The sequence below is a fragment of the Amborella trichopoda genome, chromosome 2 (assembly GCF_054954075.1).
Source record: "Amborella trichopoda isolate Santa Cruz 75 chromosome 2, AtrichopodaSantaCruz75HAP2 v2.0, whole genome shotgun sequence".
In the NCBI taxonomy this organism is placed as follows: domain Eukaryota; kingdom Viridiplantae; phylum Streptophyta; class Magnoliopsida; order Amborellales; family Amborellaceae; genus Amborella; species Amborella trichopoda.
The window spans coordinates 36,085,212-36,098,225 of record NC_142337.1 but is presented as its reverse complement, the minus strand read 5'-3'; the positions used below and the strand labels follow the sequence as shown (position 1 = coordinate 36,098,225).

Sequence of the window (13,014 nt, the reverse complement as noted above, 5' to 3'; positions counted from 1 at the left end):
CAATCACTATATGATCCATTTTTTAGCTCTCTTTTACTCTCCATATGTGCGACCTGTGCACAACGGAGTTATGTTTTAATTTTTTATTGAAATTGATATGTTATTTATGCATTTTGATTGTATACTTTCTGTGATAAAATTATTTAAGTAAACATAAGATTTTAGGATTTTTATTAAGTAATGAAGCAACAATACATGCAGAAAAAAATTTCTTGTGCTCCCCTCTCAATATGCTCATTTCGCTTAACAAATATCTACTATTCAATTGCATTGCATAAAGAGAATGGCGTAGTTATATTTCCCCATGCACAATATTATTATAATATTTCTATCAACATTACATTATGTATAACTTTGTCATAAGACCTGTGAGGTAGGTGTAGTTATATTTTCCCATGCACAATATTATCATAATATTTCTACCAATATTACATTATGTATAACTTTTTACATATATAAAATGAAGAAGGGGAAGGGAATTCTGTCATGTCAAATTTGACAAATATAAGCAGCTATAAGCACTTACCTCTGATTTTAATGATATCAGTACAAGGATCAAACCCATGATACATTTGGTTTGTTGGAAGGCCACACAAATTCGAGCAGAATGCCCATCAGAACCAGAACAGTTATTACTGACAAAATATCCAAAGCTACAAGACGAGCATACTGCCAGTGAAGGCTTTTCATTAGGTGTAATTTAAAACAATGGAATTACATTATTAGAATTGCTACCTTGCATGTTGTGTATCTCCTATATCATAAATCGCATGTGAGATCACACGACATTCTTCTATATGATACAAGCTACAATTCCATGAGGCTTCATTAGACAAAATGGAGCCACCTGAGTAATAGCACCAAAAGAAATTCCTTGATTCCACACATCTTACATTTTGTTCAATTCCATTTTCTATCACAATCAAAATTTGGAAGCCAAAGTCATCATCACTTGGAATTTAAACCCCTTCAAATTAGGGTCCTAAAGCTGATTGCCTGTTTCTCAACTAGAGTCACTCATCCAACAGCATCAGCATAGGAGAGAGACCCTTTGCTTGATAAATTTAGTATGACTGTGAGTTAGATATCCTCTTGCTCATCATGTAACCAAACTGAAGCGTGAATCCAATTAAGCCTTCAATGTTTTCCTCATCTGCCATCAAGAAACACTTGGGTGTGCTGCAGTCCGGAACTTGAGAATGAACCCTGCAATAGAACTTTTGAACTGCCGATGGAATCAAGATCCCTACTGAAATGAAAGAGGAGAAACTAAGGCAAGCCAGAGGAAGGTTTTGCGTGAGATGCCTTTGGGACAAATACAGCCGACCCAGATTCCCTGTCTAAATCGCTAGCTTCCAGTGGTAAATTTGGCGCTCTCTCTTGTGCCTGCCTCTCCCTAGAACCTGAAGTTCCATCAGCTCTTGCATTCACCCTAACTGGCACGCTCAAAAGTGGGCCGCCAAAGAAAATAGATTGGCCAGTGTAGGTCAGCCTCTCAGCTTGCTGATTACCAATCTTCACAGCAAAAGAATCAGGAAGAGACCCCCTACTTTTCACATTACCACTACTACTAGCTTCCACAGCTTGGGTTGAAAATCGATTCGTTGCTTCTAAACCAACATCATTTCTTGCAGAAGTTGGAAAAGATATATAGCGACCTGCTTCTTGGTCCCATACAACAGAAGTCCTCTTATTATCCTGAGTAAGAGAGGAGGATTGGATTGGCATGGGCAGCCCAGTGACATTATTACTTCTCTGTGCTATTCTCCCGTCAAAGTAAACTTCACTAGATGACTGAAAAACGGGGATCTTTTGTTTGGGAAGGTTAAAGGGAAAGGAAGCACGAACAGTGCTTGTAGGACCTGCTGGTCTCTCTAGTGGAGCAGGGTTCAGAGCAAGTGAATCATGGTGAGTGTGAGGGGGGCTGCTGAAGCTGCTCATGCTTTGAGTCCCAGTATCTAAATCTTCCATGCTTGCTTGACTGGGTGGATATGAAGCTTTTAATGGAGATTGGCTTGAGGCAATCTTGATTGTCTCCTTATTTAGCACCCCAAATTCTGTGCTCGTACTACTTTGACTGCTACTGATGTTTCCACTTGAATTGTAATCATGTTCATGCATAGGAAGACGATGGTCAATTGGGCGGAGTACAGAGGATGATGCTCTAGCCTTGGCTGCCGCTCTCATGGCCTCACTTGAATCAAGCTTGGCTAGTTTCCAAGCACTCCTTCTAATTGGCCTCTTGGGCATCTTGTTACCTCCCCTTTCTGGGAACCCACCAGCATCTGGGTCCACTGTGGAAGGTACTTGTCCTGGCCCCAATTGTGGGACAACTTCATCCTGCTGTAATCAAGTAAATCCATTAAGAAAAGAACAGAATAAAAAGGGGAATATCACTGCAGTTTCATGGAAAACCTGCACAGATCATGTTGGGGCTCCACAAATTTCAAATGTAATGACAATGCATAGAACCATTAATGATTATTTTACCAGGATCTGGTACATATAATCACATTGGAGAATTGATGGTAAAAAAGTAATTTTACAGATAAAATCATAAGCTCTTAAGAAATTGACAGGTACAAGTACTGTCCTGAGATTTAAGTTTCTAGACCACCTGTGTGATACATACAGGTGTGATAGGTGCGGTCGTAACGTTTTCCAAGAAAAATGAAACAGATACAAATATCTTGTATGATCATAAACCACAAGAGTTGATCAGCAAAGGTCAGCAATGGAAAATGTTACCTGGTAATCAATAAAAACCCTTGGAGGCGTACACCATACTCCTTTATTTTGAAGGCCTCCAAGAGAGCTCCCTCTGCTCAAGCCTGTTGCTGCGGAACTAGTGGGAGACGTCGGCATGCTTTCCTCCTGATCCCCATCAATAGATGGCCCTGGTGGATCACTTTGTGCCCTCATTGCAACAACGTAGTCATATGTTGTAATACCCTGTTTTGTTATTCGAAATAAAAATGCACATGGTCATATGGCTGCTGAACTGTTTTAAAAGAAGAATTAGTTAGCTTTCAACTAGAGGAGACTCTGACCTTTCGAATTAGTATCATATGAAAGAAGAAAAGTTCTCCAAGAGGAACACATGCAAGCAATGAAACTGCCGTACATATGACCTGCACAAAGAATTTTACATGAGGCAACAGTTATATCCTGCTTAACCCATCATTGGTACAAAAAAACTGGGTCAACCACATTCTACAGGTACTCTAAAGCCAAAGCACAACATTCAACAGAGTTGCTGGATTGGATATGCATGTCTTCAGACCAAAGAGCCTAATAGATGGAGGCATAATTACGATGAAGACTATATGGTTAAAAGGCATGTGCATTGAAGGGCGTGTCTCATTTTGGGAGTCCAAGTGCTTGCTTAAGTAAATGTTCTGGTTCCCTAAAGAGATTGCTTTGGATAGTCTATTTTCCATATTAATAGATCTATTTAGATAGGGGAACACAATGGTTAACTCGTAAAGTGAGGCCCATTATGCATGGGAAATGCAACTAGGGAAAGGATCAGGTAATTCCAGGGGTGTAATAGACTAATTATGTTGGTGTGTCTCCAGATGCAATGAAGATAATGAGGTGGCTGCTCTTCTTTGTAAAGTTTATCTTCCATGAGTGGTTTCCTGTGGCATGTTACATATGTATTATGCTTTTCTATTCTAAACTAAATAATTAACATGATCATTATTATTATCAAGAAGAAATAAGGTTTCTCAGTATCATAAATCTTGCATATCAGACTAATAATTTAGAAGTTCACTCATCAGCATTTGCATCAGCAATAATTTGATAAAAGGTTTTGAAGACATCATCAATATGTACCATCAACTAAAATCTTTATATCAATGTTCCAAAAAATGTCAGGCGGCACCTAGGCAGCCAGCGGGGAATATGAGTATAGATCATTAGAATATTAAAAATCTCATAATCCAAAAACTTCCAAACCATTGTATATTGGTAATAAATAGACTACTAGCACAAACAAAAATAAAATATAATAGTAATCAATAAATTAGTAATACATGCACAATCTATAATCCATACTCCATAAATCATACTCCATACACCATAGTTCATATCATTCCATAATCCACATTCCATACAATAATACAACCATAAAGGCATACCCATAAGAGCATAAGAGTAGATCATAGAAATTAGAAAATAAGCAAAAAAAATATACAGTCTAAGACTCAACACCAAGAGTCAAGTGTATTCAGTCATCATCAAAAAAAGTAGGGTAAGCCCCATCATATACATTAGATTCGAGGCCACCATCATCAGAGTTATCTCCTTCTTCAACATAACGCTCGTCATCCTCTGTTTCTTCTTAATTTGCCTCTTTCTGCTCTTCTTCTACCCCCCCCTTACTCTGTGCAAATGAGGCCCTAGGAGTCTTGATTGCTCTACCTAGTGCCACTTTACCCTTTTCTTGCTTTATGTGTTTCATTGAACTCAAATATCGCTTAATCTCCCACCTAGCAGCCTCAGGAACATTTTTACACCGGGCAACATCCCCTTTGATACTGGCAAGGTGTTTCTTGAATCGGTAAATACCCCATTAGTATCCTTTCCACAATAATAACACCTTATACAATTTTTGTCATTCAGATTCGGGTTATGACCATACTTCTAACCTAGATCATCAATTCTAGAAGAACCTGGAGAAGATATTTCCATCTAGCAAGGCTCCTTTTCTTTCTTTTCTAGTTTTATTAAATTCAAATATTGTCTAATCACATCCCTAATAGCTTCAGAAACCTTTTTACATGAAGCAACATTCCCTTAAATACCAGCTAGGTGTTTCTTGAATAGGTTAAATACCTCCATTGATATCTTTTGCACAAAAATTACACCTTATACAATTTTTATCATTTGGTTTCGGATTATAACCATATTTCCAACCCAGCTCACAAAAATTACACCTTATACAATTTTTATCGTTTGGTTTCAGGTTATAACCATATTTCCAACTCAGATTAGCACTTCTAGAAGAACCAAAAATAGACTTATCCAAATGTCAAGGATTTTGTTTTTGTTTGTATTTTACTGAACTCATTTATTACTTAATCTCCTCTTTGATAGTTTTAGGAACATTTTTATATGGGGCAACATTCCCCCTAATACGTGCAAGGTGTTTTTTGAACTAGTTTATACCACCAATAGTATCTTTTTCGCAATAATTATATCTTATACGATTTTTGTCACTTGGATTTGGGTTATAACCATACTTCCAACCCCGATCACCACTTCTAGAAGAACCCGAAGAAGACATTGAAACAACAAATAAAATCTAAAATATGAAGATTTTTAACTAACCTTTCTACTCGATCTTCAGTCTTCAATGTTTGAGATGTTGCCAATGTCAAACACTTCCAAAAACCCTCTAAAAAGCTTAAAAAATCATCAAAATCAAATCCAAATAAAAAAGATGATGTTTGGATCGATTTTTCAAAACTCTAAAATATCCAATCAATCTCTTAGAAAAGTAAAAGAAATTATTGTTTTTAAATTTTTTTGAACTCTAAAGGTAAACAAAGGGGTTTAGGTCACACAATAACCTAAACCCCCTGTTTTCCCCTAATTTAAGGGTAAGAAAGACAAAGAATGCCCCTCAACGTGGGGCATGTTCATCCCTAGGAGGGCGCCCAGTCCGGGAATGTTCATCCCTGGGCGACCGCCCAGGGCTGGGAGCTAGCTTAGGTGGGGTCCCAGGTGCCTAGGTGGCTGCCCAAGGACTCCCCACTCAGGATATCCACCTAGGCCTAAGCAATGCGCCCAGGACCCCTGACCCGCCTAGGCGCTAGGCAGTTTTCGATTCACTGCTCTATGTGGTTTGAACATTTCATATCGATGTCATCAAGTATGGATTCTATTAGTTCTTTATATATCAAGGAATTCAGTGAGTTTGCTTTTATAAATCTGAAGAACTAAGTACATCACTATTGAGATGTGAAGGACAAATTGTATCGGTGAACTCAAGTGAAATAGTTTCACGGATAATGTGCAAGGAAGCACATATAGAAGCTATGACGCATATCCCTAAAAATTTAGTTCCACTAGAATTTCTTCATTTCTTCTCATCCTTCTATTACTGTAAGTGAGTATAAAAAGATTGAAACAAAAGCATGCATCTATCTATGAAAAACATTCATCCTGATCACTGAAGGTGCATTTGAGGTCTCCCAACTTATTCACAATATTAGAAAAAAATAAATCCTGCAAAACCAACTATGACTCCAGCAGGTAATTAATGTTTATTGAATGATTCATACTTGTTATGAACTATCATTCAGAGATAATGATAGTCAACCGTAATGCTGGAGATTCACTAAGCTGGGATCGAAGTAAGAGAGGCAACTAGTATGCACGTATCTATTTGCATCAAGCTTACTAAACTCTGAACAATGAGAGAAAACGACCCAAAATTTGTAGGATAAGATGCTAAAAGAAATTGGTAGGATAAGAAATTGGATAACTAGTGCATGACATTGTTCTCATATCAATGTGGATTAAAATCAAGATTTGGTATTTACCACGATAGTCACAAATGGAGCACGGGAGAAGCCATTCCCAAGCCTTTCAACAATATGATGCTCTGCTGCAGACTTATCCACAAAACAACGTACAACAACAGCAATACCAACTCCAATTTCAATTGCAAGCTGGCATCAAACACATTTTCATCAAGAAAAAGAAATATGAGAGGAAAGTTCTCAGTGAAATACAATGCGAAACTAAGTTCTTCATGATACTTGCCCATATGAGACTAGTAGCCATAAGTGACACAAATGTGATGTAGTTTTTCCTCCCCACACAATTATTGAGCCACTGCAATAAGCACAAAATAACAGAAATGGATATCTGCAAGTGTTCTGAAACTTCCAATGCAGTCATATAAGAAAGGACAAAAAAAAAAAACAGTCTAATCAATAACTGCATTAAATAGATACCCGACAATGATGATCAAATCCATCGACACATTTGTCACAACTTCTACAGTGCTTGCTAAACTTGCGCACCTGAAAAGTGAATCGTGTGAGATATTTACATATAGAAAGCACAAAAATTGGAAAAGCATTATTGCAGCCCCAAAGCAAAGGCACTCTGAAACAAGACTCTAAGAGAGGTGCGTTATATTCTAATTTGGGAAAATGACATCATTCCCCCAGTTTTGGGAAGTGGGACAACACAACCGATTCCTTTATGAAAGGACATGACCCTTCCCCACTTTTTAAAGAGTGAACCAAGGATCCATCTCCATACTGTCAAAGGGAGTTCCAAACCATTTTTTTGGTAATTGCCTATCCTTTCTCTGTCCACTCTGTCTATCTCTCTACCCCATCATTCACCACCACAAAATTCTGGGGACATGCAATTTTTTAGCCACTGCTATGTTTCGGCTCGTTGTTTAAAGCAGTCTTTTGCATTTTAATTGCTTCAGCTCTTTGATTTTTGAAGACCAAAGAGAGAGAGAAGCCTTGAAGAAGTTCCAAACTGCCCATCCAGGTTCAGCAATTTCATGACCAAGTCCTTTCATGCAACAGTTGTATAGTAGCATAATGCAACCACACCTCTAGAGAACCATGTTTTTGGCATTTGTATGACCCCAAATTTTGTACACACATTCTCTTCATCTTCATAATCAACCCTACGGAAAACAATAAATAAATAAATTCAATTTGCACCCTAGATATGGTCAAAATTAGCACCCTCCAACGATGAATCTTGACTGTCCATTTGGGGAATTTCAAGATCTAGGCCATAACAAATTCAAAATCATTTTTTCCTTTTTTTAGCATTGTTAATCTAATGATTATAACGCTATATAAAAATTTTGGGAATAAAAAAAATCCTTCTGAGGCCTAATCTGACCATCTCACTAAAATGGACGGCTTATATTAACTGGGCTAGAAAAACACTTTCTAGGGTGTTTTTTCAAAATTTTCTTTTTTGTAATTGTTCTTTAGAATGAAAAGAGTGTACATGTAAAACTGTGTCAAACAAATGCCTCTAACATGGTTTTTGAAGATGGTTGCATTATACTACTATACAACCGTGCATGAAATCATTCCCTTATATATATCTATATATATATATATATATATATATATATATATATATATATATTTCGTTTACCAATTATGGAAGTAGATATAGTTTCTAAATCTACAAATTCAGGGAGGGAAACCGACTATAGCTTCCTCCTGATTGGCATCATCCTCAATATTACTTCTCTACTGTAGGTATCGTAGGCGAAAATTCAGCTATTTGTGTTTTTTCCTGGCTTACTTTTTTGGGAATCTGGTTTGATTGTATTCTCTATGTTCTTTTCCTTCCATTTTCCCCTCTTCAACATCTCATTTCATGATAGTAGAAAAGTCATATGATTCAATCCAAAAAGTTCAGAGGCATTGTATATATTTCAAATTTCAACTAAAAAAGACTCCACTTTATTTGAGTGGGCAATTGCATGTCCAAGTCCTAAATATAGGATCCTAAGATGTTCAGAAACACGCCTGCAGTACTAGCAAGTGCTTCTTCGGTACTAACAACTTATTAAAAGCAATGCGAAACTGGAAACAGAAAACATGGCAACACAAAAAGCGTCATTAGCAACACTGCACAAGCTCTGGTTATAAATACGAAGAACATTTCAAGTAGCATGGAACACGTATATCTCTATCAAAGTAGCAAGAGACAAAGAAAGAAGTCCCTCTTTTATGATTTCTTTAATATGAAGCTGCATGCATTAAAAGCAGACTTCCTAGCCTCACCAAAATGTTAAGATGGAATCCACGATTCACCCAAAGTTCAGTCCTTCAAAAATTCTAACAGATGTCTAAGCACTGGTGATATCAAGAAACATACACGAAAAGGTCTCATCTTCACCTTAGTATTAGTCAAATAAAGCAACACTCAAGTAGCACGCTGGGTAGTTTGCATGCTTTGTTGTCCATTATGGTGAGGGTTCGAATCCTTCCATTATCTTTGCCTTTTTACTTACCCAAAAAAAAAAGTACTAGTCAAATAATGTTAAACATAGTATTTATCAAATGTAGTAAAATGCTCTTGCGACTTCACCTTCGACAATAGGGGTAGGTAGGGGGCAATTGGAAGCTAAAGCACAGATAGAATAGACTAGTGTTTCTCGAACAGGACTGAAGTAGACAGTTAGATTAGACGAACCAGGAAATACAACTAATAAACACAAAATGTGGTCTTCACAGAAACCAAACTAAAAGGCAAAAAAGAAGCAATGGGCTGTTTAATAGCATGATCAATAATTAAACCATTCAGGTGATCTTATGGTTCTCTGGATTGTCGCCTAGGCAATAAGCTCATGGATGCAATTTCAAACTTTGTTTCCTTAGCCATTTCAGGTGGAACAGTCCTGCTAAAATACCTCTACGAAAATGCCCTTTATGAAGTGGTGGTCATGTGAAACCTCAAACCTTAACCCTTTGAGAAAGCTAAGAGTATTGAATTTACGTGTTTAATGTTTTAATATTGATACCCTTACTATAGGTGGAATTCCATGTCCTGGCAGGGATTCTTGTGCACGTCCATCAATAATGTCCAGACCCTCAACATTAATTCTTCAAGTGGATCGATAAATTGCTTTCGTTTTCAAAGAGTATTATATACTTCTGACTTGATAAATAGTAATTATTGTTATAGATGATTGTAACTATATCCCTTTTATGGAGGCTGATGAATTGCATGGTTGATCATAATTGTTTCACTGGATCCTTCAACTCGACATGAGACGGACAAAATTGATCATTCAAATATCTTATGATTTTGATTTCTCAAATAAGATTGTCCATAAGAAATTTTGTTTATTAACTATCATAAATTTTAATTTGCTAAATCATTATGGCATTTTTGACAAAACAGAATTTAAATATTCAAAATTTGAGAAATATGTATCTAGCCAATTTTTTATAACATTAATTATATCTTTAGAAGGTGTATATTCTCTTCTCTTTAGCCTACCCCTAAGGTCCCTCTTCTATGAGTGTGTTACATAGAAAGGTCATCTTTCTTTCTTGCATCTCTGCTCTGCTTCATTTCCCCTGCATTTTCACCATTGATGGGGAAAGTTGGTGCTCTTGCATCAGTTGTATTTTCTTCTCCCTCATGGAGACTGATGCTTTTGTGCTGCATCTCCACCATCTCTCAATTGACTTGACCACATCTCATGTTCCAATATGGGTCCTTAACTAAAACATCCTCCATTTGAAAACCAATCCCCATTCCTTCCTCTGAAACAAAGTTATTTCATCTATAGCTCTGCTCTCATCTATCCATGGCGGATAACAAAAGATTCATGCAAACAACTCTTGAAGTAAATCAAGCACATCCTGCTTCACTGTGATGTTGTGCTCTGCAGAAACAGCCTCGTTGATTATGTAAAATCTCACGCATTGTTGTTGGTTAGAGAGGGAAAGACAGGTAGAGAGAGAAGATTCTGACTAGTTTTTAAAGAGGAGAGGGTAGCCCCACTATGTTTCAAAGAGAGATGATTGAGAACCTCAACCACTCTCATTCTAGACAGAGAGGCTCAAAGAAGCAGCTACTATGGCTGGTGGGCTTTAGCTTTATTTCTAGAAAGAGAAAGGTGTAGAGCATAACCTGGCCCCTTATCTAAGAGAGAGAAAAGCAAAGAGTTGATCATCTTTTGAGGGGAGAGCTTCAGCCACTGTTTTCATAAAGAGAAAATCAAAGAGTTAGTCATCTTTCGAGGGGAGAGATTCAGCCGCTGTTTTCGTAAAAAGAAAGACTGAGCTTTAATTTGCCCTCCTTTTGAACCATTGAAGCTAATTCATCGTAAGTGCTTGCTGTGATAGATGATCGGCAGAGAGGATCATTCAGTCTCCATTTACAGAGCTCGCTGGGTCCAGGTTACCTTGGCAGTGAAGAAATGGAACCATAGCGTGGCTGAACTAGTATGCACTTCTTTTTATCGCTTTTGAAAAATAGTGCATTAACGAGAAGAAGAATAAGATAGTAGAGGGAAAGAAGAAGAAGAAAAGAAGAAGACAAAGAAGAAGAAGAAGAAAAACACGAAGAGAGAGAAAGAGAGAGTGAGAGAGATTTTGGCTCAGAGAGAGGGCCCTAATGAGACCCTAAGAGAGAAAAAGAGGAGGTCGAGAGTGAAACTAAGGCTCATAAAATTCATTTGACAGAGTGTGATATGATTTGCATAATTGCCAAAAATTCAAGTCTAACTTGACTTCTCCTTGATCCTATCACATCTAGAAGACCCTGAATGGTCCATCTCCTTTTTTGCTCTGGACCACAGAGGTTTCCTAGGACACTAGACGCCTTTTTGCTCCTTGTATTTGGGCGTTCTTATAAGCCCCATTTTTTGAAAGTTCAATATATTTTTGTATAGGATCAGATACCTGTCTCGTGGGTATCCTGGTACTCTCCTCCCTCTATCTACTGTATTCCCGCTTATGTCCAAGTAATACAATGTTAAATTTATCAAAAACGAAAATTTGGGCCTTTATCAAGATATTGTGAGACACAAGTTGCATTATCAAACGTGCTTTTCTTGTTTTAGTATTATAAATTTTTTTAATTGCCCAAAATTTTGATATATTCGCATATTTACGTTCAGTCAAACATACCCTTCTATAAACCTTTTGAATTTTTTTTCTTTTCTAAGTTTTATGTTTTCATAAAGAAAATACAATTAAAGGGCTCAAATTATCTTACAAAATATGTCGTTGCAGGGTTTACTTTTTAAATTTCATTTCAGAAAGGCACCTCCTCAAAAACTTTGGGAAAAAATTCCCTTCTTACCTCTGTCAGGGTTGGGAATCCTAAACAACTGCGGGCATTTTATTGATTTGGTCCAATTAAATGGATAGCATCAAATTACAAAATTATCCCTTGTTGTTTAGGGTTGGGAACATGGAACTATTAAATGATGAAAATGTTGTATTGCTAAACTTGAACAACCAAGGGCATTATGGTCATTTGGCTTTCCGTAGTTGTGGGGAATGGGATCGGGAACGGTTTCAGGATCAGGGACGGGAACACGGATCGAAGCTACCCCAAAGATCCCCATGCTTGGAATCGATATCCGTACAGCCTCAAACATAGGGAACATGATTCACATGTGTTAGGGATCGAGTTCCTCTATTAGATGGGATCAACTATTATAACATTGGGGAGTGAGATCCTCTGATTTGGAAACGAAGTTTCTGAACGCATCTGTTTTTTAACTTAGGGAGTGCAATAGGAAATGATCCAGCATGGAATGGAGCAAGGGATAAATTTTATAGGAGCGAGCTCCATTTACTCGTAAAACAAGATCCTCATCTAAGTTTAAATAGGGCTCCCTGGCTATACAGGGTAGTTCCCATCGTCATTAATTAACAATATGTAATCTTAAACTTCTATTAAATAGATAAGGAACTTTAAATTACTCCATAGTCCATTATATTAATATAGTAGATAAATCAATTCATTGAATAAATTATGACCTTTATAGTTTAACTTTTAAGAGCAAAACTTATGCTGCAATGCGGACGTCTTTCGTGGAATAGCTAGGTGTAAGAAAATATAACCCAAAACTATATATACATGAAATAACTTGCTTTTTATTATTGCTTACTAAATCAGCAAAGGAAGACAAAGCATTCATTTTGGATGATCATGGGGAATCTAGATACACTATACAGTGATCCTTGTGTTCCAATGTAATGGAATCGATATCCAACGACTCTTAGGATTGAGAACCATATCTCTCAGGAATTAGATCCTATAGTAGCTGGGAACACAAACACATACTCAAGCGAGCAAATTTACCAAAATGCCCCTGGCTTTAAAGATGCCCAACCTTTCATAGGGGTGATTTGGGGTTTTTTGACCAAATCTTTTGATCAGTTACTTTTATGAAATGAAACTTAAAACTATAGAGGAAAATGAGATATTTTGGCTTAAAGATTTTGTAACATTATATAAGCCCTTTAATGATAG

The 13,014-nt window shown here is 37.1% G+C and overlaps 1 protein-coding gene across 8 annotated transcripts in view; it reads right to left on the bottom strand.

The window, feature by feature from the left end:
• Positions 1 to 494: 494 nt before the first annotated feature.
• LOC18421384 (DHHC-type zinc finger family protein) overlaps positions 495 to 13,014 on the bottom strand; it is a 39,007-nt gene continuing 26,487 nt past the window's right edge. For 4 of the 8 annotated variants that reach the window (XM_020672964.2, XM_088860046.1, XM_020673050.2 and 1 more), the window contains 6 exons: positions 6,972 to 7,040; positions 6,778 to 6,849; positions 6,555 to 6,683; positions 3,051 to 3,131; positions 2,749 to 2,952; positions 495 to 2,343 (listed from right to left, as the gene is read on the bottom strand). In XM_020672964.2, coding sequence (XP_020528623.1) covers positions 1,270 to 2,343; positions 2,749 to 2,952; positions 3,051 to 3,131; positions 6,555 to 6,683; positions 6,778 to 6,849; positions 6,972 to 7,040 — 1,629 coding nt within the window. In that variant the 3' untranslated portion in view covers positions 495 to 1,269. The remainder of the gene's footprint in view (positions 2,344 to 2,748; positions 2,953 to 3,050; positions 3,132 to 6,554; positions 6,684 to 6,777; positions 6,850 to 6,971; positions 7,041 to 13,014) is intronic. The other 4 variants (XM_011630659.3, XM_088860047.1, XM_088860043.1 and 1 more) reach the window with 1 other exon arrangement.